This window comes from Sminthopsis crassicaudata, chromosome 1, assembly GCF_048593235.1.
Source record: "Sminthopsis crassicaudata isolate SCR6 chromosome 1, ASM4859323v1, whole genome shotgun sequence".
Taxonomy (NCBI): domain Eukaryota; kingdom Metazoa; phylum Chordata; class Mammalia; order Dasyuromorphia; family Dasyuridae; genus Sminthopsis; species Sminthopsis crassicaudata.
Window position 1 is genome coordinate 225,065,806 of NC_133617.1, and position 27,065 is coordinate 225,092,870.

Sequence of the window (27,065 nt, forward strand, 5' to 3'; positions counted from 1 at the left end):
TGTTACCTGTGATCTACACTACCAAAATCCTCTCTTAACAAGTTACAGCTTTACAAGTACACATTCAAATCAGATGCTAATGAGATAATTTAGAAGGAAGGCTTTCCCCCTCTCCCTCAGAAGCTAGAAATTTTTAGTGACAGATGGATATTTTCTTGAACAAAGAGAAGTAAATGAAATAATTGATTTGGATTAAATCTTTGGGTTGTAAAATTTTGCAAAAGTAGATGATGACAGAAACATTATTCTTTCCCCTCCCAAATCCCCTATTTCAAACAATAGACTAATGACAAATGTAGGAAAACCTTTCTAATTCTGGTATCGAACATCTTTGGAATCTGATTTGGAGATATTTTACTTCAAAATAACATACCAAATTAACCTTTTTTTTTTTTTTTTTTTTTTTTTTTTTTTTTTTTTGGCCAGAAAATACAACTATTTACATAGGGAAAACAAGATACTCTTTTTTTTTCTTTTTCTTAGGAAGACACAGGTGTATTTTAAAGTTTTATTACAAATGTTGGCAGATATTATGAATACATTAAAACCTGAAGTTTAAAAGGAGAAATTATGTTTAAAAAAATGTAAATTGCAGAGTTCCAGGCAATGCTTTGTTGCAATAGAAGGACACTTTTAGATCTAGGATCTGGCATATATAACTCCAAAACAATCTCTCAAATCCATTATCTATTGATCCCAAGCCAAAGGTTGAAAGATGACCTAAAGTTTGTTTATGGGAGAAGGGGCAAATGGGACAATATAAGACTAGAATGCATCCCAAGAAATCTTTTCACAATTATGAAACTATAGCCATCCTCAATTGATCCTAGAAGGTCTAAAGATGAACCAATATTATAGAATTTCTTAAACTGCATTTGCCCTTCCTTGAATGAGGAGGATTGGTGAATAACTGATCTGACTGATTCCAGATTTGGAAAATATATGATACTCAACTTACTCAACATACATTGATTTGTATTGCCTAATTATTTAATAATTGTGCTTAAAGGTGAAAATTTACCTTAATAATGTAAGACCCAAAGGCAACTGTATTTCCCAGGCCTGGATAAAAACAATACTGTTTCTTCAAAACTGTGATTATAAAATTAAGAATGGTCATAAAATATAGATTAGGAAATGTTGGGGGGGGAGAAACTCAGTGACTGGCACATGGAAAGACATTCATCAAATAATATAATAGTAATTAGGAAACAGAATGCATTACTGTTTACAAAGAAGGAAGAAAAGGATAGACACATCCTAAGTCTGACAATGCTTTGCTCAGGGACTATGTCTATAATATAAGATGAGAAGCTCAAAAAAAATTCAATTTGTTTATACACACAAAAGTACACATTGGTATCAGAATGATGAGACAATACAGTACAACATAAACAGTACAGGTTGTTTTAAACAGTAGTTCTTTCTCCTCAAAATAACCAAATAATGAGGAGTGAGTCAGGAGCATAAATATTGTATACTTTACTTTCAGAATAAGTTTTATTTGGATAGAAGAATTGCATTTAAGCAGCACAACTACCCTGGGCATTTCTGTCATTCTTTTTATGAAAAGCAGCCCTATGTTGTTATTATATATATAAAAAGATGATGAAGAATCTTGCTTTGACATACTAGCAAAATTGCCGCGGCAGCCTCTTCCCACCCCTTGTCTCTTGTATTTGGTAGTGTTTGCTACATTTGGTAGGCTGTAAGATGAATAAGACAGGCATCCAAGTTTACTTTAATTATCAAGTCAAAATCCTGGAGAGGATGAAACTTTTCATTGTTCAGATTGGCCTCTCTTTGAAAGTACCATCATCCTTCCTTTGTAGGTCAAGTAACTGGTATAAGAAAATTCTTGCTTAGATGGCTACAACTGATGATTATCTCAAAGTTCGCAGGTTGGTAACCAATCAACATATCAATCCCTCTGGCTTGGAGAAGCATCTCAAAACTGAGAAAGCTGGGAAGGACAGAGAAAGTCAAAAGCAGTCGCTTGGTTTTCCACCATATTTTGAACTTTCTTGACCTAGAAAATACAAGTGGAGTCCTTTCCCTCAGCAGAAGAGCATTTCCTCAAGTTTCAACTTGTCTTTGGTTTTATCACCCATTCTGCATGAGGATTCACATGATACACATCCAACATGTAGGCATCAGGATCCAAACAGTGCTGCCCTATGGGAAAAAGAAAGGAAAAAGCATGTTTACTTTGTTTACATGGTACTGGTTAAGAAAACAGCCAGCTGAGGCTAGCAGGGCTCTTTAACTGTCTCATTCACTTGGAGGTAAGTGGATCAATTCTGAGAGTTTTTTTGGCAAAAGTCATCTTTTCTGACTGTCTGCTAGAATATCACTAAAGATATTTTTAGTTAAATGGAGGATTGTATAATTATATTGTTTATGAGTTATTTTCTAGCTTGACCACCTCTGGTAAACCTTCCCACTCAGCCTTGAGAAGAGTGGGATAGTACTTATCCTTCTAAACTACAAATCTCAGTTGGCTACTCAGTTCTCAAAGCTTTATTACACAAGGCAAGAGCTAATTTTTTTTTAAAATACAATTTCATTTCTTATCTGAGAATACACCTTGAAGGCAGTGGTTTAGGATGACAAAAGATTCCCATTAAATAAATTTCAAGGTATGTTGCTTTGATTTCTTTGACTTTTTGAGAAATGTCTACAGCAGACTGAATAATAATTACAATCATAATAATCATAATAGTAAAATGGATGTTAGCTATTATGGGCTATTATCAGTAGTGATGAAAATAAATTCTTATCAATCACTCAATAAGTATTTATTAAAAAGCACCTCCTATGACTATGCTAGAGGTAAAAGATAAAAAAGTGTGATCTCTAGGAATTTAAAACTATATTTTTATTTTAACATATATGTATATTTTAATAAAACTTAACCCTTAAATTTATAGTTAGAAAGTAGCTTTCAGTATTGTTGATTTTACTTGAATTATATCTGCCATGTCATATTTCTGAATTTTTTAGGATTTCCTGTTTTCCTCATTTTGTTATGAAAATCACCAGAAAGAATATACAAAGAAAGTTCTTCAAGCAGACCTATCCTCTAATGCTACACAAAAATTATTCATTGAAAATAGTACTGGGAGGGGGCAGCTAGGTGGCGCAGTGGATAGAGCACCAGCCCTGAATCCAGGAGGACCAGAGTTCAAATCTTATCTCAGATACTTAACGACTTCCTAGCTGTGTGACCCTAGGCAAGTCACTTAACCCCAGCCTCAAAAAAAAAAAAAAAAAAAAAAAGAAAGAAAGAAAGAAAGAAAGAAAGAAAGAAAGAAAGAAAGAAAGAAAGAAAGAAAGAAAGAAAGAAAGAAAGAAAGAAAGAAAGAAAGAAAGAAAGAAAGAAAGAAAGAAAGAAAGAAAGAAAGAAAGAAAGAAAGAAAGAAAGAAAGAAAGAAAGAAAGAAAGAAAGAAAGAAAGAAAGAAAGAAAGAAAGAAAGAAAGAAAGAAAGAAAATGGTACTGGGAAAGCAATTCACCCTATAGATGAACAGAAATAGTTTGTTTCCAGAAAGTCTTTGTCATTGACATCATGAAGAATCAGGATGTCCATCTGAGCCAATGTGAACTTCCCTTCTATTCATTTAACAAGAAGGGGTACTTTTTGAGATAACCCCCTTCAGGACACTAGTTTTTCACCTGACCTCATCAAATACCTCTTTTATTAAGGACAAATAGAAATTATATCTGCTATTCATACATGCTTATAAACTTTAGCTCATTCTTCTTAAATACTTGTTTCTCTGCAATCAGGAGCCAGGCAGGCTGGCAAGAAGACATGAATCAGTTAAAAATCAATCTTCAAATCTGACTGATAGTTGGCAGAATGATGCATACTGCTATGCAAATGAGTATATTATCATTAGAGTCCAAAAACTCTTGAACTTAGCCTTAAATTATTTCATAATAAGAAATGAAGCAGATGTCATTAAAATATAGGATATTAGTTGAAGAATAGATTTAATTTCTTTTGAGACTATTACAGTATGTAGAAAAGTCACTTAATGAAAGAATTACCTTGATGTGGCTAAAGTCAGAAGGTCAGTGGAAAGATGAATGATCCTAGAGTTACTTTGAAATGAATTACTATTTGTTCAAATTTTTCTCTATCTTATTTACATAAATTAACAAAAGTCATGACTGCCTTCTCCAAATTCTTCATTCTGCTATTGTCCCCTATCCTCAAGTTCACATCTTTTTGTTTGTATCAAATCTAGGTAGAAGTAGCCTTACTTTTCCAGATCTCAATCATGAGCCACAAAACCCACTTTTCTTCTTAACTAACTTAAGAAACCTTCTAGAAGATAGTTTTATGTAGCAATAGCATGGTGTAGTTTAAAAAAAACAAGATATTAGATTTAGGAAAGAATATCTCAGTTCTAATCCTCCATGGGGCATCAGGTTTCTTTCTATAATAGAAGAGACTAGTTCCAATGTTATATAACCTTTTTCAAAATATTTCTTTATATACCATGTGCTTATGCACATTAGATTTAAAGTATTTTTGCTAAATTCCTTCTTTTTTTTCAGCTGTTAAATTTCTACCATTTTTTAAAAGCAAAGCTTTTCTAGGAATTTTCCTTGATCTTCCAGTTTGATAACTTTATTCTTGAAATGTCATATTGGGGCAGCTAGATAGCACAGTGGAAAGAGTACAGGACTTGAGTTCAAATTTGAACCTTAGACACTTAACACTGACTAGCTGTGGGAGACTGGGCAAATTACTTAACCCCAATTGAAAGGGGGGGAGAGGGAGGAGGAGGAAGAGGTGGAGGAGAAGCCGGAAGAAGAAGAAAGTGGGGGAAATGTAGTATTTTGCCACAATGCATAATGTTACTTGATAAGTTCATTAGAGAGCTATGAAACAATAGTTATTAGTATTTTATGTCCTAGAGATTTGTATTATAGTTTTTGTTTGTTTGTTTGTTTGTTTTTTTTTAATAGCTCCCTGGTACCAAATACTGTGTTCTACATAGAGAAGGCACTGGGGAAATGTTTCTTATATTGCATAACACTATCCTGTGTATACTGTACTATAATGTACAATAGTATATTATTAAGTTGTGTTGTGTGTATACAATAGTATTGAGTTGTGTTGTAATGTATAGTATTTACATTGCATTGTTGTGTTGTGTAATTGTATATAATATTACATTGTATTGCATTAAGGAGTTTAATTTCTATTTTCAAAATTCTGCCACTAAGTTATTCTATGTTTATGCACATATTGACATAAATAAAAAACATGTTCCTTAATTAGTATGAAGAAATTGTCAACATGAATATTCCATTAAGTGGAATATATAAATGCCAATAATGACATTGAAATGTTATAACATTTAAGCAATACTATAGGAAAGTCATGCAATTATTTTGATATGAACAAAAATATTAGTAATATATGTTATTATCACTTAGAAAGTAGTTGATAATAATATAACCTTTACAACAAATAAACATAACTTTTATAAAAATGACATTTGCAATAAGTATTTATAAATAATAAAATAAGTATTTCTTCTCAAGGAATCAGAAAATTTAGGATTAAAATTTTAAAACATCACTTACCTATATTGCCTCCAATTTCATATAAGCTTTGGTTCTGTGTCTTAATACTATTAGGTGAATCATGGCTAAAAGATAGAAAACATTTTGATTTTTAAAATTTTTATGCTCTTAGTATCAAAACATTTCTTTAGATACCCAGAATAACCAGCCCCTACAAATGCTATGGGCAGCTAAGTCATACAGTAGATAGAGTGCCAGGCCTGAGGACAGGAAAACCCAATTTTTCTGATTTTAAATCTAGGTTCAGACACTTACTAGTTGTGCAACCCTGGGCAAGACATTCAACACTGCCTACCTCAGTTTCCTAATTTGTAAAATGAGCTAGAGAAAGAAATAGCAAAACACTCTAGTATCTTTGCCAAGAAAATCCCAAATGGGGTTATGAGAGGATTGGACATGATAGAAAAACACTGAACAACAAAAACAACTTCTATGCTCATTGACCTATATTTCTCTTGTGCTTATAAATCTAACTGAAGGTAAAGTGATGGATAGAAAGATAGATGGAAAGATAAATAGTAGATAGATAGCTGAATCATAAATACATAAAAAACATAGACAGGATAGAAAGATAAATAAAAAGATGGATAGTTGGAAGATGAATGGACAGAAATATAGATAAAAATAAATTGCATAAAGTTGTGAAGTGATCTAACCATTTGGGAAAGCACTTTGGAACTCTACCCAAAGGACAATCAAACTGTGCATAGCCATTGGTACAGCAGTGTCTTTACTACGTCTCTATCCCAAAAAGATCATAAAAGGGAAAAGGATTCACATGTTCGAAAATGTTTGTAACAGCCCTTTTTGTAGTGGCAAGGAACTGGAAACTGAATGGATACCCAGCAATTGGGGAAATGGCTGAATAAGTTATGAATGTAATGAAATGTTACTGTTCTATAAGAAATGAAGAGCAGGTTGATTTCAGAAAAGCCTGGAAAGACTTACACTGGAACTGATGCGAAATGAAGTGAAAAGAACCAAGAAAACTTTGTATACAACAAGAAGATTATGTGATGATGAACTATGATGGACTGGACTCCATAATGAGGTGATTCAAAGCAATTCCAATAGAATTGTGATGGAAAGAACAATGACATCCAGAAAGAGAATTATGGAGACTGACTGTAGATCAATGGATAGTATTTTCACCTATTATTGCTGTTTATTAGTTTGCCTGTGGCTTTTTTTCCTTTTTCTTGTGGTTTTTTCCCCCTTTTTAACCTGATTTTCTTGTGTGGCATAACAAATATGAAAATATGTTTAGAAGAATTGCACATGTTTAACTTATATTGGATTTCTTGCTGTCTTGTAGAGGGAAGGATAAGAAGAAAGGAGGGAGAAAATTGGAACACCAGGTTTTGCAGAGGTGAATGTTGAAAATTATCTTTGCATGTATTAGAGAAATAAAATACTATTAAAAATATAGACAAGTGGATAGCTAGATAGACTGGAAAATGGGTGGATAGATGAATAGACAGACAGATACACATGTAGAAAGCTGGATAAATAGATGAATGGATGAGTGGATAGAAGGAAGATGGATAGGACTCGATTTACATAAAATAGATGGCTAGATAGAAAGGACAGAAAGACAGCTGGAAAGATAGATGGATAGACAGATGAATCATAAATACATCAAATAGGATAGAAAGGTAAATAGAAAAGTAGAAAGTTGAATGGACAGAAAGACAGATAGAAAAATAGGTGAACAGATAGGGCTGACAGATGGATGGATATATAGACAGAGAGATGGAGAGACAGAGATACAGAAAAATGGATAGACATACAGAAGGACAGATGGATAATATTTGAATTCGATAAGATAGCTGGATAGATAGAAAAATACATAGGATAGAAAGATAGATGGATCTGTCATTTATGTACTTATCCATCTTTATATCAAAAAGAGACAGATAGGATACAAAGATAATAAGAAGAGAGAGAGAGAGAGAGAGAGAGAGAGAGAGAGAGAGAGAGACAGAGAGAGAGAGAGAGAAATAGAGAGACAGAGAGAGAGAGAGAGAGAGAGAGAGAGAGAGAGAGAGAGAGAGAGAGAGAGGAGAGAGAGAGAGACAGAGAGAGAGAAAGAGAGAGAGAGAGAGAGAGAGAGAGAGAGAGAGAGAGAGAGAGAGAGAGAAAGACTGTTAAGTGGAAGCTAGACTGGTTAAAAAGATAGATGAAAAGATAAATGACAACAGTCATAGATATAGAAAAATGGATGGATGGATGGATAGAAAGATGGATAGATGGATGAAAGATGGAAAGACAGAAAGACAGATGAATAGCTACATAGAATAGAAATTTAGAAGGATAAATAGATGAATGGATAGGATAGCTAGATGGTTAGACAGAACATTTATTAAGCACTTACTATGTACAAAAACTGAGGTCACAAAGACAAACAAAATAAGAAAGTCAATTTTGTCAAAGAATTTATAATCTACTAAGAGAAAGCCACACATAAACAAGCCCTAGAAAGTTGAAAGGGGATCCAAAAAGGGCTCAGTGACATGGCTAGAAATGAGGTCAAGACCTGGTTCTTGATAAGATAAAGTAAAAGCTCATTCCTCAGAACTCGGGTATTTTCCTGGGATGAGTCCCAGTTTTGTTGATGAGGAGGAGGGGAGGATAAAGGCTCAAATGGAGACAAGTAAAAAATAGTTGAAGTGTTTCACAGGAAGCTAATCCTTCCGTGTAAAGAGATTATGTATGGTGTGCTTCTAGCAATTAAAGCAATAGATGTCACTGGTACTGTCTCATTAGGAAGATGAGCAGGAAAGCCCTTCAGAAGAAGTTGGTCTAAGGGGGCTGATTCAATCTAGGTTCTTTGATCCAACATTTCTTTTATTAGGAACATTTTTTTTTTTTTTTACACAGGCCTAAATAAAATGAGCATCAAGTCAGTTATGCAATCCATGTAGCCAGGCATTTGTCTGCTAAATCCCTCAAAAGCCTCTCGAAGCCCCCATATGACTGTCAAGTTGAAACAATTATAGTGATTTAGGTTTCCAGGATGGGCAGCAACAGATGACTAAGTGTCCAGAGTGTTTCTGTTGGCCTGAGGCTATTACTTTTTAATATGATTGGAAAGCTTCTTTAGGATACATGTCAAAGGTATACAAGAGACCATTAAATCATGTCTGCCTTCAGAAAGCAGAGTTTGGAATTACACTTCTCTTTTCATAAAACCCCAGGACAAATTCACGTATTGGAGTAAGTGTGCCTGGTTACAAATTGATTTTTGTTCTTCTCCCTTAATGTTCTTATTCTGTGATTAGCCAGTATATGGCAAGAGAACAAAGGAGCTAGCCTCCGTTGACCCCAATGATGATTGCCTGTAGTGTATTTGAAAGGGAGTATAGCAACAAAGATAAACTACAGGACTACTCTATCTTGGTTCTATATTAGTAACATATTATATGCCTAAATTCCAAGAAGAATGAATGCTACCTAAGGAGAGAGCACATTTTGTTTTTGACTTTGCATTCCCTACATCTAGCAAAGTAGGTGATACATGGGGATCGATCAATTAACTAATCAATATAACACTTATCAAGTGTTTACTATAGGCTAGGGACTTTATAAACACTTGGATACAAAGACAAAAGTGAAACTGTTTCTGTATCCAAGGAATTTATACAGTTATTCCTTCCAGATTTTGACTTCCCCCATTGTGGTTTTGATATATTGCAGGTGGGTATAAGATACGTAAATGGGAATTTTGAGGGAGTTTTGCAGAAGCCACAGACAATATGCATAGCCCAGCAGATGATACACATATATGGTTAAATACTTAATCAAATTTTACAATACAAATTTTACTTATTGTAAAACACCCTAAAAAAGAAAAAAAAATTCAGACTTCTTCCTTGGTGGATAGGGAGGGCCAAAAAATTTTACATGCATTTTAGGGTTCTTAATCCCAGTTACATGGAAGAGATAATTGTATTCTAAAGAGGAAGACAATAAAAAAAAAAAAAAAAAAAAAAAAAAAAAAAAAAAAAAAAAGAGGAAGACAATAAGCACAAATATTAGCATATATATAACACATGAAAAATAAATTCAGTGAAGTTTCAAAAAGAAGTACACTACAAGTAGAGATTAGGAAAGGTTTCATATAAAATAAGGTCATCTTACATGAACCTCATAAAGGCTTGCTTAATTGATTTGAAACAAAAGAACTGAAACAAGAAACTTCTAAAGCCACCTTGATCAAAAACATCTATCTAGATTTTCCTTTGGAGAAAACATTAAACAGGCCTTTTTTTGCATCTTTCAAAGGCATTATTATTGTAATTGTGGGTTTTTTAATGAGCTTTTTATTTTTCAAAATACACACAAAGATTGTTTTCATCATTCAACCCTGCAAAACTTTGTGTTCTAAAATTTTCTCCCTCCACCCACCTTCCCAATTTCCCTAGACAAGAAGCAATCCAATATAGGTTAAACATGTGCAATTCTTCTAAACATATTTCCACATTTATCATGCTGCATAAGAAAAATCAAATCAAAGAAGAAAAAAAAAAGCAAGGAAGTAAATAACAACAACAAAGGTGGAAATACTATATTGTGATTAACATTCAGTCCCCATAGTCCTCTCTCTTTGGATGCAGATGGCTTTCTCTATCACAAATCTACTGAAATTGACCTATGACCTAATATTATATTTTTAAGCAAACAATAGAAGAATCAGAATACTATTTTATTTCTTTACCCCAAATTACTGGGGTATAGGCAAAAAAGTAAAAGACTCTAAAGATTTACTAAGAAAGCTTAAAAAGATCAAGGTTCAAAATAACAATATATTTGGCCATAATTTCCTTTGTTGAATTAAGACATCTACCTCCCACCCCAATTCATCCCTACTGTCACCTACCTGTTCTCACAATGAAATCGAGCCAGGATATCTTTGGCTTTGGTCTGACCATTAAGCTGAATGGCCATGGACACCTTGGAATGAAGAGGTGCATGTACTCTTATAACTCCTTCAGGTATATCAGACTATAGAGAGGGGAAGAAAAAGAAAATCTGCTTAAGTTACTACTCCAGCTCGGTCTAGAATCAGTTCTTTGATTCTTTTTACTTTTATCTTGATTTTTTTTTTAAACAAACACCAAATCCTTACTATGACACCATCATCCTAGGCATTCCTGTATAGAAAGAGGTAATTACAAAATGATGTTATACAAATCTGACTTGCCTGTACGATAAAAGTCTCTTCAGATGGCAGTCAGTGTGGTTTTCCCTGGAGCAGAATTCTAGTCTATAACTGACTAGGTTAGAATAGGACTTTCAAAAGACATTTTCAAAATTTTCTGGCTTATCAAGACAAAAGCCTGTGACATCACACCAAAAAATCTTCCACAGGGATCTTAAATTTTTAAGTTCTATTACTACAGTCATGGTTTTTGCTTCTTGTATAGCTCTTAGCATAGTGCCTGGCACATAGTATTAATAAATATTTATTGACTAAATTGATGGTATAATCTGACATTTGATAACACAGAAATGACTATACAGAATGATTCCAAAATAAAATGTGCAAAGCTGAGGGTAGATGTCCAAGAGTTTAACTCCTTTTCTCTCTCATGACAATAATTCACCCAGGACATAAAGAATTACCAAAATACTAAAGGAACTAGACTTATTGTGTTTACTGACTTTTCTAGTTAATTAAACTTAGAAACCAACTTTTTGTTTTATCTTTTGTTGTTAAAAACATTTTTTAAAAAGCATATACATACACACACAAATATGAGTATATGTACCTTCCTATAGATATAGAAGTGAGTTTACATCTCTCTCTTTCTCTGCCTGTCTCTCTTTCTGTCTCTGTCTCTCCCTTCTTCCTTTTATGTTTTAATGAGTACAGTGGGGAGGATCAATTCTTCCTTAAGCAAAATGTAGGTCTTATAGGACCAGGATTATTTATTATTCTGGGCATATATTCTCCTTAGAGGGCATTGAATTAAATGAAACTTGGCCCCTTATCTACACCCTGGATAATTTTGTTTAAATAAATGCTTAATTTCAGACTTTTTTGTTGGTATTTCCCTTTTTCTTCTAATATCCTAAAAGAACAACGAAGAAAAATTATTCTAATTAATTGGAGATTATTATTAATCAAAGTTTTACTATACTACTGATATAATTTTTAAAATGTCCTCTGTCAATGGAATTCTTCCAGTTTTCTTTCTTTTGGTCATGACTTCTCTTTTATGCTCTCAAGGTCCTATGCTTTCATTTGCCAGATGACAAAGACACTCTCCTCCTGTCTGTTTAATGATAACATGTCTCAAGTTTCAATTATCAGGCACTTAATTCACTATACTCTTTTCTTTCATCTCATCCTTTCCATGGCTTCAACTACTACTTCAATGTTGTGGATGACTTCCAAAACTAGACTATATGTCAGGTTGTTTATCCAACATTTCTATTTGGTTGCTCTATTATCACCTCAAACTTAGCTTGTCTCTTTATTACATTACTCCTCATCTGATGAAAACAAGTTTTACCTTCTAGTTGCCTAATTTCTGTTAGTAGTAGTCATTTATGCTAAAAATTGTGCAGTTATATATTCCTCCTTTCTGCTAAAAGTTCAAAATGATAATAGAAAAAACATAAAATATTATTGATTACAATTTACTATATGCTAAGTTTTAAAATATTATCTCATTTTATCCTTTCAAAAACTGTGTAAGATACATGCTATTATTATTTCCACTTTACAGTTGAAGCAATTGAGGGGAACCAAGGTTAAATGGCTTGCCTAGGATCAAATAGCTAATAAGTATCTGAGGCTAAATGTGATTTAAGTCTTTCTGGCTCCAAGCCTAGCACTCTTATCTATTGTAATTCCCATTCTACCCATTCTGTTCACTGACATGTTTTTAAGAAGCTAGATTTTTGTGTCAGAACAAAATATAAAAAAATAATGAAAACAAATAGTCAAGTTATTCTTGAGTTCTCCTTATCCCCTTATCACTTACAACAATCACTAAAACCTATTAATTCTTTCACTGAAATGTTCTTTTCTTTCCTTTGTAATCTTTATTCATTTTTTTTCATTTGTAATATTTTATCTGGGATGATTGTACAATGATCAACTATGATAAACTTTTCTCAGCAACACAATTTCAAAAAAGTCGTGATGGAAATGCCATCCACATACAGAGAAAGAACTATAGAGCCTGAATACATATTGAAGCACACTATTTTCACCTTTTTTTTTTTTTTTTTTTTTTTGGTTTGTTTGTTTGTTTTTCCCTCTATCATGGCTTTTCCCGTTTGTACTGATTCTTCATTTACAACATGACTGATGTGGAAATATGTGGAACATATATAACCTATATCAAACTGTTTGCTGTCTTGGGGGAAGGGGAGAAAAGAGAGGAAGTGAGAAAATTTTGGAACTCCAAATCTTACAAAAATGAATGAATCACCAAATGTAAAGTCAGTAAATATAGTAAAAATGGAGAGGAGAAATATATCCATGGACTGGAAAGGGAAGTTTTGATTTTTTTCCTTTCTTTTTTTTTTTTTCCTCTTAATAGTATTTTTTTTTTCAATTACATATAAAGATTGTTTTCCACATTCATTTTTAAAAGATTTTGAGTCAGGACCATAACAACCTTGCATGGCACCTTATTTATGCACAGGTTTTCCAGAAATGTTGGCTGGCTGATACAAGTGTAGGATTCCAGAGCTTCTATGGGACTGCAGTGATGTTTTGTTGAATACTTTTCCAGTCAACATTTTAGCCAATAATTGCTATGTATATGCCTGTTGGGGTCACTTGATTTAATAGAAGATTTTCTCATTGATGATATTTTCTTTTCATGACTAGGAAATACAAGTCACATCCGACAATCCTTCACACTGTTTATGTGCACTATTTGTAATGGCTAACTGTTCTCTCACTATTCACAGCTGTGTCTTTTTAGCCACAGGTGGTGTAATAAATACTTTTGGATCAAAATTAGCTGAACCTTCTCTGATTGCAGGAGGGTGGGCTGTCTGCTGCTTTAGGCAGTTACTATTTATGGTTCAGTGCTTAACATTCCTAATTTTATATTTATACTTTTCTTTTTGCTGGCCCTAAATGAGCCACACCAGTGTATCTCTACATACCTAAGAACTATCTGAGAAATCAGTGGCTCTACACTTTTTGAGCATATTAAGCACAAGGAGTGCTCATGAAAACATCTTACTTATATTTTCATACACTTATATCGCTAGATTAAATAAAATGAATCTGATTTCATAATTTTGCTCCCCCCCCCAAGATAAAATGGATTCATATCGCTCTCTCAATGAGAATACAGACAGATTATCCTGAGAACTCCCTATCATCATGATAGTATAGCCTCAGAATCTTTTGTCTCACTGTATCCTGACATTTATAATTTAGCCAATATTGTTGAATGATATTTATGAGATCCATGAGTAGCTTATGGAATTCTTGATATTTCCAATACTACTCACTTATCAATCACACTTCCAAGTTCCATAATGGCATACATCATTTTCCAAAGTCACATTCTAAACTCTAGGAATATATTATTGACAGGTTTATATAGCTAGAGAAATGGTAAGGAGGATGTTGGTTAAAGAAAACAGAAAAATGCCTTCATGACTCAAAGATAGTTATCTTACCTTTCTTCTTGAAGATGGTGAAGTTGGTAGAGTCTTTGAAGTCCTAGGACTGGTAGCCTAAAGAACAAAAACAGAATTTAAAAAATAACCTGTATCACAATGAATACAAATAGAAACTCTTGTGTTCTCTTTTCAGAACTTCGTTGAATAGTTTTTGTGAATTTTACATTTTCTCCCAACTTTCTAGGTAGTTTCATACATCATAATCATAATAAATACTGACATTTATATAGATCTTTGGCACTTCATTCATGACAATTCTGTGAGGCAAATAGTCCAAATATCATTATATCCATTTTACAGAGAAGGAAACTGAGGTTCAGAAAGGTTACATCACTTATTGATTGTAATATAGCTGGCAAATATGGGGGAAAGGATTCAAATCCTGATTTCCTAACCAAAAGTTCACTAGTATTTAATATATATCATGTAGATTATCTCTAGTTTGATTGAGTTTAGTCTGAAGTGATCTCAACTGGATGTTCTATATGGAAATTTACCCAATCATCTCTGATTAACAAAAGAATAAATCAATGAGAAGTATGTTTTACAATGACACTTCAAATAGGAAACTACTGTCATCCTCCTAGACTTAGTTTCCTTACCAAACTGTTAGTATTAGCCATTGAAGTTAATAGTATGCTTTGGGATGAGCTGCATCTCATATTTTAGAATTCTTTCACTCAAAGGCATCTGTTCCCTTGGCTATTGGACAGATTGTGGTGATATTCACTGTTTTACAGAGATTGAAATATAAGTTTTTGATTCTTGCTATGGTCATATTCCTCTTGTTTATGAGTGGTTATTATTATTATTTTTTTAATTCATTTTTCCAAATTATCCCCTCCCTCCCTCCACTCCCTCCCCCCGATGGCAGGCAATCCCATACATTTTACATGTGTTACAATATAACCTAGATACAATATATGTGTGTAAATACCTTTTTCTTGTTGCACATTAATTATTAGCTTCCAAAGGTATAAGTAACCTGGGTAGATAGACAGTAGTGCTAACAATTTACATTGGCTTCCCAGTGTTCCTTCTCTGGGTATAGTTATTTCTGTCCATCATTGATCAACTGGAAGTGAGTTGGATCTTCTTTATGTTGAAGATTTCCACTTCCATCAGAATACATCCTATGAGTGGTTATTATTAAATGAAATACTAATAATTAGTATGGTGGGTCAAGCATTTTAAAAGAAAGGATAAAAAACCTTTTCAGAGCTCTTTATCCATCCAAAATAAGGCATAACATCACTCTTGTTCTGTACCCTCTAACTTGTATGGCTTGCTAGGCTATATAATACAGTTTATTGCAAACTCTTCTCTACAAATAAGTTCTCTACTGAGAACTTAATGACTTTTGCACCAAAAGTATAAGGCGTATCATGCTTCTTCCGAGAAATGGGATCATGACTAATAAAAACAAAACAAAACAAAACAAAAATGTTGTTGAATTATATGCATCAGCTACCTCTATCTTTTCAGGTCTTTCTCGTTCCAAAGTTTTCCTTCTGAGAAGTTTCCTCATGCTTTTGTCAAATATCAGTTGCTTCTTCGTATTGTTAATCGCTGCCTCATTCATTTTTCTCACTTGAGTGATCAGGAAAGATGGCACCTGAAGTAAGAAGGCAAAAAAAAAAAAAAAAAAAAAAATTTTACCAATGGATTGCTCACTTTTTAATGGTTTAATAATTCTCCTAATTGATAAGGACTTATTTATGGCCTACTCTGTGCCTGGCATTCAGTAGGGTATTTCCAATACCCAAACAAATAAATTAAATACTCATAAGAAATAGCAAGGAGTGAAAATTGTTGAACTAGATTTTACCAGTGGACTGCTCACTTTTTTATGTTCAGTAATTCTCTCAATCAACAAGCACTTATTATGTGGCCACTATGTCCCTGGCACTCTATTAAGTGCTAAAAATTCAAAGATAAAAATGAAATACTCCTAAGATCAATGTAAGATTACAGATTTAAAACTGGAAGGGCCCTGATTTCTTGGAAGATGTTGTCCAGGATCTTTTTTTCATTGTGGTTTTCAAGTAGGCCAATAATTCTTAGATTGTTTCTCCTGGATCTATTTTTTAGGTCAGTTGACTTTCCAATAAAGTAGTTTACATTTTCTTCTTTTTCTCCCCATTTTTGGTTTTATTTGACTTATTCTTGATGTCTCATTGAATCATTCTCTTCCATTTGTCCAATTCTAATTTTTAGAACCTCTTTTCGTATTTGGACAATTGAACTTTTAAAAGAGTAGTTCTGTTCATTAGGTTTTTTTCCCCACTTCACCAATTCTATTTTTAATAAAAATTGCTTTCTTTTTCCATTTCACTAAATCTATTTTTTTTTAAGAAGTGGTTTTCTCCAGTACATTTTTTTCATTTCACCAAATGTATTTTTTTTTAAAATAATAGCCTTTTATTTTCAAAATCCATGCAAAGACAGATTTGAACATTCACCCTCACAAAACCTTGTGCTCCAAATTTTTCTCCTTTCCTTCCTGCACCCCTTTCCCTAAACAGCAAGCAATTCAATATATGTTAAACATGTGTAATTCTTCTATACATATTTCTACATTTATCATGCAGCACAAGAAAAATCAAATCAAAAAAGGAAAAAAAATTAACAAAAAGCAAGATGCAAATGGCTCTCTTCATCACAAATCTATTGGAACTGGCCTAAATCACTTCATTTTTTAAAAGAGCCACATCCATCAGAATTGATCATCACATAATCTTCTTGTTGCTACGTACAAAGATCTCCTTCTATTCATTTCACTTAGCATCAGTTCATGTAAGTCTCTCCAGGTCTTTCTGAAATCATCCTGCTGCTCATTTCTTATAGAACAGTACTATTGCATTACATTCACATATCATAACTTACTTAGTCATTCCCCAACTGATGGATATTCACTCAGTTTCCAAAAAAGAGCTGCTACAAAAATTTTTGCATATATGGTTTCTTTTTTCCTTTTGTAATATCTCTTTGGAATACCAGTAGATAACACTGCTGATTCAAAAGATATGGGCATAGTTCCAAATTGCTATCAGAATGATTTTTCCAAATGTATTTTAAAGCATTCTTTTCTTCAGTTAATTTCTGTGTTTCCTTTTCCAAGCTGTCTTGCAACACTCTCATTTCTTTTTCCCATTTTTCTTTTAACTTTCTTTTAATATTCTTTTTGAATTCTTCCAAGAGAGCCTTTTGTGTTGGAGACCAGCTCATATCTACCTTTTGCTTTTAGTATACTTAAGGTTTGAGTTCTGTTCTTCCCTATCTCCATAATAGCTATCTATGGTCAGAGATCATTTTGGTTTTTTTGCTTATTTTTAAACTTTGAGGTCCGTTCCTAGGGCACAAGGGAGATTGTCCCAAGCTTCCTCTATAGGGTGACTGCAACTTTACACGGAGCTGGAGCCAGTGCTAGAGGCTTTCCCATTATGCTGGATGAGCCTACCCAAGTCCTGCCTGTTATGTTGGGGTTCAGGGGTTCACTATTTGCCTTCTGTAGTTGCAATAAATGTCTCACAACCAGTCTCCTGATCCACTACCCTTTTGAACTAGGACAGAATAGGCAACATTGCTGTATTTTGGCTAAGAGTCTTCCTTCTAGATTCCCCATACAGGGTCTCTCCATCCTGCTGGCCTGTGTCCTCCCTGCCTGCCTGAGACTAAAGTCCTTCTGAGGACTACTAGATATTTTATTACACTCCAAATATTTGTGGACTCTGTCCATTCAAAAATCCATTCAGAGGCTTGGAAGAGCAAAGGCAGAGTCCTGGCTACTCTCTGCCCTCTTGACTACATCCTGATGATATTGTTGTTCAGCCATGTTTGACTCTCTATGACTCTGGACTATGAACACCAGTCCCTTTTTTTTTTCTTTTTAAATATTTTAGTAGTTTATTTTTTCTACCTATTAATATTTTCCAGTTACATGTAGAGATAGTTTTCAACATTCATTTTTGTAAGATTTTGCATTCCAAATATTTTCCCTCCTTTTCTTCCCATCCCCCTACCCTGAGATAACAAACAATCTGATATAAGTTATACATATACAATCATTTTAAATGTATTTCCATATTAGACATGTTGTGAAAGAAAAATCATAACAAAAGGGAAAAACTATGAAAGAAAAACAATATCAAAATAATATGCTTTGATCTGCATTCAGTCTCCACAGTTTTTATTTGTTTGTTTGTTTTTTGGGGATCTTTTTGGATGTGGAAGATATTTTCTATCATGAGTTTTTGGATCATTTTTTTGGATAATTATATTGCTGAGAAAAGCCAAGTGTATCATAGTTGAACATCACTCAGTCTTACTCTTATTGTGCACAATATTCTCCTGGTTCTGCTCACTTCAGCATCAATTCATATGTCTTTCTACGCTTTTCTTTTTTTAAGTCAGCTTGTTTTTCATTTCTTACAGAAATTTTCCACTACATTCCCATATGATAACTTATTCAGCCATTATCCAGTTGATAGACATTCTCTCAATTTCCAATTGCTTACTCCCATAAAAAAAAATTATTGCACATGGCACACCAGGCCCTTCTGTTCTCTACTATCTCCCAAAATCTGTCCAAGCTCATGTTCATTTCTTCCATGGAACTTTCTATCTTTTTCATTCTCTGCCATCCTCTTATCCTATTCCCCTTAATCTTTCCCAGAATCAGTCTTTACCAATCCTGTTTTCTCATTATGTGGCCAAAGTATTTTACCTTCGAATTAACAGAGTTAATTTCTTTAAGTATTGATTAATTTGATCTTCTTGCTGTCCAAGGAATTCTTAAAAGTCTTCTTGAGCAACACAGTTAGAAATTGTCAATTTTGCAGAGCTCAACCTTCATTATAGTCCAACTCTCACAGTTCTATATTAGTAGTAGAAAAACCATACCTTTGAATAGACAGATCTTTGTCAGTAAGGTATTATCTCTGCTTTTTAGTAGAGATACTATTCAGATTTACCATAGCTTTCCTTCAAATTTCATGGCTGTAGTTACTATCTTTGAGTCTAAGACATAAAATCTGACACTGCTTCCATTTCTTTTCCCTCTATTTTCCAGGAAGTGATGGGACCTGATGCCATAATCTTAGGGTTTTTTTTTTTTTAATGTTAAGTTTCAAACCAGCTTTTTCACCTTCAACAAGAGGCTTCTTATTTCTTTACTTTCTGCCATCAGAGTGGTATCACCTGCACAACTGATATTGTTGACATTTTTTCAGGCAACCTTAACTCCAGCTTTTGATACATACTGGCATTTCACATGATATACAAAGCTTATAAGTGAAATCAATATCTCTTTGAGGACTTGTCACAATTTGTCGTGATGTACACAATTAAAAGTTTTAATGTAGACAATGAAGCAAAAGTTTTAGTTAGTTTTTCTGGAACTCCCTTCCTTAACCTAGCAAGTGTTGACAATTGGGGTCTGGTTCCTCTGAATCTTCAAAATCCAGCCTGTACTTCTGGTAATTTTTGGTTTACATATTATTGAAGCAGAAGCAGAAGAATCTTGCTGGCAAGTGAAATGATTATATCAGTTCTATAGTTAGAATGTTCTCCAGCATGGCCCTTTTTTAGGATTGGGACATAAACTGTCCTTTTCCAACTTCCTCATTTTACAGATGTGGAAACAAAGGCACAGAGAAAGTGACTTGCAGAGGTCACACCTAATAATGTCTCATGTGGGATTCAAATCCAAGTCTTCCTATCTCTGAAACTTAAAAACTAGCAGAGGAGACAATATGTGGTGGTTGTGAAGGGGGAGAAAATTGGCAAAGGCCTCATATAAAAGGAGAGTCCTTAGCTTCAGCTTTGAAGGAAAGAAGAAATTCAAAGCTTCCCTGGCTGCTCTTTAGGGCCCTGGAATCAGTAACCTCCAAAAATGACAACTGTGGACTGATATATTTGTATTTATTTACACTCTTCTCACACGTAGAACCATCCTGAAGAATAGAACAAATAATCATAATGCAGTCTTGATTAAAACTGGCATCTCAGTCTCTTTTAAGTGGAAACAGAGAAGAGTTATGGTATCAAAAATAGAAAACATAGCATCAATGAGATAAGAGGAATGGCAAAGAGAAGCCCCTGAAAGTTGCACACACAAATGCTGCAAAAAGCTCAATCCCATCTTTATGTCACCCATGGGGATTGGGAGGGTGCTGGCTCTGGGAAAAACAGGTATCAATGTTTTTCTTTTCTTGGTTGCACCTTGTGCACAGGGCTTGTATTCCAGGGAAAGCAAAAAATTAAAAAAAGAAATTTAATGGTCCCTTTCCCAGTAGAACCACTCACCGTCCACAAAATGTCCTGGTACCTAATCAAGAGCCGTACAATGTGTGCAGTGGTAGCAGCTGCCTGCATCTCTTCTTGATTGGAGCGTTTGCCTTTGTAGATGAAGAGATTTGGTGCAACAATCATGGAAACATTCCACAAACTCATTTTGTTTTTCCCTTCATTAGCAACCACTTTCTTGAGGAATATCAGGAAAGCCTAAGAGGAAACATTATTTCTATTAAGGTATTATAATATAACATGACATGCATGATATAATATAGTTTGACTATATATATGTACACACACATATGTGTGTATAATATGACAAAATACATGATATGATGGAATGTATCAAAATATATGATTTTATATATTGATATAACATTAGTGTATGATATGATAAAATATGTGATATGATAGAATATATCAAAATACATGATTTTATATATTGCTATAATATGACATAACAAATATATATGACACAATATGATGTGAACATGACAAAATAGCAAAATATAATATATATCACCATTGTATTCTATTGTATCATATTAATCATATGTAAAATATCATAATAATTTAATATAAAATATAAACAAAATTCACCAGTGAGCTCACTAAGGCTATTAATTTCCATTCCCCATCTCTCCTACTTTAATCCACCCTACCCACCATCCCCACCACCTAGAACCTCTAGATAGTGTGAATAGAGTTAAACTGTGCAATATCTTATGTAGTCCCACTTTTTATTTAAAGATGTTAGCATAAGAAACGTTGGCAGTTTTTCTAGAGTGCTGAATGACAGCAACACCATTTTAATTGAGTTTACTATATACTCTTTGATTTTCTGCTTGAGCATTTTGAAGATGTCAACATCTGAATATATTCAACCCCTAAAAGTGTCATGAAGATGTGTTGACTGAAATCAATGAGTTTTAAATAATCAAACAAAATTAGGTCGTTGCCACAAAAAAATTAGAGAAAGGACATCCTTATTGAGGTTTGTTGTAGTTTTGCAAGGATATGATATAATCTATACAGTACAGTAACACCAGAAATAGGCCAAAATTATGCAGGGATTCTCAAAAGTTTTCTACAATTTTAAGTTTATCACAGTTTAGAAACTGTACTAAGACTTTTGGGGACCCCCTGAGAACTCATTAAGCAGCAGCCTTGGATAACCCATAGTTGATGTTAGGTTTTGAAGTAACAAAGAATATGAGTGATAATACCCACCTTGGCAGTATCTCTGTTGGCATCAGGCAGAAGCATGATCAAAAGGTGCAAAGCTTGTAATTGCAATTTGATCTTGGAGATTCCTAAAAAATATAACAGAAGCATCATCACATTGTGAACTCTTTGAATGCACCCTGAAAATACTGCTTGCTAATATATTATGATGCCAGAGGACAATTGTTTAAGGTCGTCAGCATAATGATGCAAGATTTGCCCAAATTGGACAGAATTTCTGCCTGTTTATACACTATAACTTATCACTTGTATAACATATGATGGCAAGGTTGGCAAAAGAAAAATCCCTATGATTTTAGAGGAATATATTATAAGCTTTGAAGTGAGGCATTCTAAGTGATATGGTAGATAAAGTATTGACAAGGAGCCAGAATGAGCTGAGTTCAAATCCTGCCTCAGCTATTTATTAACTGTATTATCATGAATGAGTCAATTAAATCCTCTCATCCTCAGCTTACTCATCAGTAAAATGAGGAGGTTGTACTTACTGGTCCAATTTCTCTTCTAGTTCTAAAAGACCAAAACTTTTTCAGAGTATTTTGTCATATATTGTGCAACTTTAATTTTGTAAACATATTTACAAAGAGTATATAAGAAGTTGTGCATTGTCTTAGATAACTCTAAATTCTAATGCTTAACTTGCAGATTTATAAAAATAAAAGGGATAAGTTTTGAGGATTCAATAGTACTTACTGTCTTCCTAAAAGAAACATAAGACCAACTCAGATTCTAAAATTTGGCATCTGCCTCAATTGGACTGGTCTGTCCCTTTCCCTGAAATTCTAAATTGTCTGCTCCAAGGCTAAAGATATCTGTGTTTTGACCAAAATTCAGAGCACACCAGAAAATCCAGAGTTTCTTATGCCATCCCTGTGCTCTCCTTAAAGATGGGAACTAGATGGGAACTAGTCATATCATGGCCAAAGTATCCACAACTCAATATAGAAGTCTGAAATAGAAGGGAAATCTTAATTTGTTTCTACATAAAGGGTAAAAGTCAGTGAAATGCAAGCATTTCCAACATGTTACAATGAAATTCAAACACTTTTTCACTTGAAAAGGTATTAGATCATATGATAAGGTGCCACCTCATCGAGGAAATCAAATGGACCTTTTCATGCATGTGTGTAGTATGGAGTGGGTGAGGGAATAATTTGAATAAATGGATGGTGTGATCCTAAACAAGAATTTGGTAATTGGGGGGGTGCAGGTTATCATTTTGAACTGGAACATCACATGTGAAAAAAATCTGTATGTGAATTTTTATAGATAAACTCAGAGTTTATAAATCAAACCTGATCAGAGGCAGATGAAACCAAGTGTCATACTATAAAGGATTTGACTACACTTTATCCAGGGAGGAATCTTTAAGAGGGAAAGTTTGTTATATATTCTCTGAAGTAACAAATAAGATTTTTATCTTAATACCCAATGTACAGGCTGAGAACTGCCTCTATATAACCTTGAACAAAGAGAACTTGAAAAGTCTACTGAGAAAAACAGTTGCACATCTACATTGAAGACCTCAGTTTCTTTGTCTGTAAAATGTAGCAATTTAGATGAAATATCTTAAAGTTATATTTCTCAATAAGAATAAGAATATTTAACATTTATAAAATGTCACAAAAATCCTGTTTAATAAGGAGTACAAATATTATTACATCTATTTCACTGATGAACAAACTGAGGCTTGCTGAGGTGAAATGTTTTGTCCAAGATCACACAACAAGTAAATGATAGAAGAGAGATTCAAACTCCTTTCTAAGTTGAGCTCATTGATTAATATGCCATGATGCCTCTCTAAAATGCTAAGTCAGCAGATACTCAAATAGAAATAGATCTCTGTAGGCTGCATGCTGATCTAGAAAACCACAAATTAACACTATCTATATTATACTGTATTTTTATTACTTTGTTAGATATTCCTAACTTACACTGTTCAGGACATACTTGGGAGTTTTAAGGGCTCTGAGTTCCATAACTCTGTCCTAACTCACCTTTCACAATCAATAACACATAAAATGATAAAATAGCTTTTAAGGTTAAAGATGAAATTGGGGAAAGACTAGCATTTATATATATGAAGCCTAGTTTTAGTAGTCGGCAGAAGTTCTGATTGCATTGGTTGCAAAGTAGCTACAATTCCTCTCTTTCTAATTAGTCATTTATTTCTTAGTAAAGATACTAGATTTTTCCCAAATGTGCTAAAGCTATGATTGATGGGCTATTAGCTCTTTAATCTTATGAGACATTTTGGGGGCAAACTTTGGATAAAGAAAAGTAATTATTGTCATGAATAATTCTTCCTCCTGGCTTTAAGAGTATACCGAACTCAATGGAACAATCTAACTCTACCCTTTGGGAAAACTAGTTTCCTCCAAAGTTTATCCTGTGGAATCCAAAAGGCCATTTTTTCATCCAGAGTGGTAAGCCAGCTCTTTGATGTCACAGCGGGCTTGCCTGATATCAAATCAGTCATCTAGAATATGGCATTTTTCAGTTTCAAGGTGACACAAAGATATGTGGAAGTTTTTATAAGTCACACAGCTATTTCTTTCTAGGATATTTTTTCCAGGCTCATTTTATTCAATGATTTGCAGGGATAGCAATCAGGCGGTGAACTGTGGGGCTAAGAAAACAAATTTATTTTTTTACTTTGCTTTAAAGGTCCATCTCTGCACAGGTATGGCAGCAGAGGCTATAACACTTGCACAATTGAATGGTAACAGTTTGTCAGCTGAATTGTTGAGCTGGTCTCAGAGGGAGGTTTACAAGCCTGCTGCATCTTTTCTAGAATTGCAAACTTGATAGAAAAGACCTATACTTTATGATTTAAAAATAAAAAGAGCTAGCTCTCTTTTCTCACTAGTTAGTTCTAGTCACAGAAAGTATCCCATCTTAACAGACAAGGACTTTATTAAAACAGAAATCTTTAAGAGAGAATGTCTGTACACTCTCTGAAGGAATAAATGAGACTTTTAACTTACCATCTGATTTCAAAGGTATGAGGAATTCCTGCATGAGAAAATTCCTCTACCAATGTAGGCATTTTGGTTGCTTAGGGTTTGCAACCAACATTTTATGGACAGGGAGTTTGCAAACATGAATGGGGGACAAAGGTTTTATCTTTATTTCATTATAATTGATTTTTATTGTATTACTATGATTTTTCTTTTTTGCATTTTCAAGATGTGATTTAGAGAGGGATCCATGGGCCAAATCAGATGAAGTCCATGACACAAAAGAAGGTAAAAATTTTGGACCTGGAGTCCAAGTTCAAATCCAGGTTTAGACCCTTCTTAGTTGTACAATCGTGGGCAAATCACTTAATCTCAATCTGGCTCAGTTTCCTTAACTCAAACAAGAACATAATAATAGCACCTACGTCCCAAGGTTGAGGATAAAAATGAGACAATAATTGTAAAGCACTTAACAAATTAAATGCTAGTTATTACTAACATAACAGTTAAGTTGCCTACAATGCTGAGAATTCACTTCCCTGGGTCATACAGTCAATATATAACAAGGGCAACACTTGCACCCAGATCTTTCTAGTTCTGAGATGAGTTCTTTATCCACTATTCTATACTGACACTAACTTTAGCTCTTACACAGAACAAATGATACTAGACTTTGATAAATGTAACCTAATTTAAATCTCAGAAAGACTTCCCAGATGGTTCATTATCTCCCCCTAGAATAGGAAAGTTAACAATTCTTTTCTTTCCTGCCACTGATAATGGTTGAAAACTGAGATGATCTGGAAACATACTAATTTTAGAACAATGGTTTTTCTTATCAATTTAAGAGCTTACTAATTACCATCTTCTATAACAATTTTAATGATTTTGCAGCTCCTGAACAATCAGTGCCCTTACAGAACATAGTCTGTAAATGAATATGCCTTTTGATTATTAAAATCCAATTGGAATTCTTATAAGGGATTAATGAAGTAATGATAAAAGCTTCAGATAGAAAGTTTAAAAAAATCTTCCTTGTTCTAATGCTGACCAATTTTATGACCTTGGTCAAAGAACTTAATATACACTACTTTAGTTCTTGTATCGTAAATTAAGTTTTGCAGCAAATTTTAGAGTTGGAGGAAATCTCAGATATCTAAATCTAGTCCAATCTTACATTTTATGGATGGGATAACTGAGGCATAGGATAAGTCCAATTTTCCCATTATATACATGAGGCTTCTGGAGAAAGTCTCCACCAAACAAGAGAGAAAAAGCTGGAAAACTTCCAGATCATGGACTTAGGGATACCTTAGGTAGCACAATGGAGAAAGAACTAGATATAAAGTCAGAAAATCTTGAGTTCAAATCTACTCTTAAATACATAGTAACTGAGCAAGTCACTTGACCTGTTTGCCTCAGTTCTCTCATCTGTATAATGGAGTTAATGATATCGCCTACTTCTAAGGATTTTTGTGAAATAAAAATGAGATAATACTTCCAAAATGCTTAACAAACATTAAAGCACTATACACATGCTAGCCATTATCATTAATTAGACTTGAGGAGCTCTAATTGTTTTTGGATTATTGTACTTCCTAGGACCAAAGGAGGAAGGGCTGTATTTTTTTTTGTGGGGGAGAGGCCAGCTCAAGGGACCTTTGTTGATCAAGTTGTGTCAAGAAGAGTCTCTGTTCATTTCTTTCCTCATAACAGCTATTATAACCACTTTATGACCTATATTACCTGGAAAATACAGCATAATGATATCAGAGAAATAAAATACCACTTCTTAGGTAGAGACCTTGCTTTCTGGGCTATGATGCTTAATAGCAGATAAAGGGCAAATCGCAAAACGAAGAAACCTTCAAGACCTAAACTGTGTGACAGAGGTTCCTGGAAATTGGCCAGGCAGATTCTACAGTTTCTTGTGGTAAAATATTCAGGACAAAGAAGACAACTTTGGTGGAAAAAAACAATTTTATTTCAATTCCAAATCTAGAGTCTGACCTAAGTTTGAATTCTGCTTTAGATACTCAGTTGCTATGTGACTCTGAACAAGTCATTCAAAAAGAAAAAAAAAAAAAAAAAACAATCTCCACCTGACTCAGTTTCCCTATCCCTAAAAATCAGTTTTGATGTGAAGAATAAATTAGATAAAATACTTTGAAAAGCACTTTCCATATCTTTAAGTGTTATATAAATGCTAGTTGCTATAATTATTACAACAAATACCCCAAGTAACTAGAAATTTTTTTTTAAAAGTGAGGGAAAGGAATGCTTTGCCACAAATATTCTTTTT

At 33.7% G+C, this 27,065-nt stretch overlaps 1 protein-coding gene across 4 annotated transcripts in view; it reads right to left on the bottom strand.

Annotated features, from left to right (window-relative positions):
• Positions 1-498: 498 nt before the first annotated feature.
• ARHGAP28 (Rho GTPase activating protein 28) overlaps positions 499-27,065 on the bottom strand; it is a 188,870-nt gene continuing 162,303 nt past the window's right edge. For all 4 annotated transcript variants that reach the window (XM_074275301.1, XM_074275324.1, XM_074275311.1 and 1 more), the window contains exons 10-16: positions 21,789-21,871; positions 20,571-20,768; positions 15,736-15,879; positions 14,262-14,318; positions 10,483-10,607; positions 5,604-5,668; positions 499-2,175 (exon numbers count right to left, since the gene is read on the bottom strand). In XM_074275301.1, the coding sequence (XP_074131402.1) occupies positions 2,084-2,175; positions 5,604-5,668; positions 10,483-10,607; positions 14,262-14,318; positions 15,736-15,879; positions 20,571-20,768; positions 21,789-21,871 (764 nt within the window). In that variant the 3' untranslated portion in view covers positions 499-2,083. The remainder of the gene's footprint in view (positions 2,176-5,603; positions 5,669-10,482; positions 10,608-14,261; positions 14,319-15,735; positions 15,880-20,570; positions 20,769-21,788; positions 21,872-27,065) is intronic.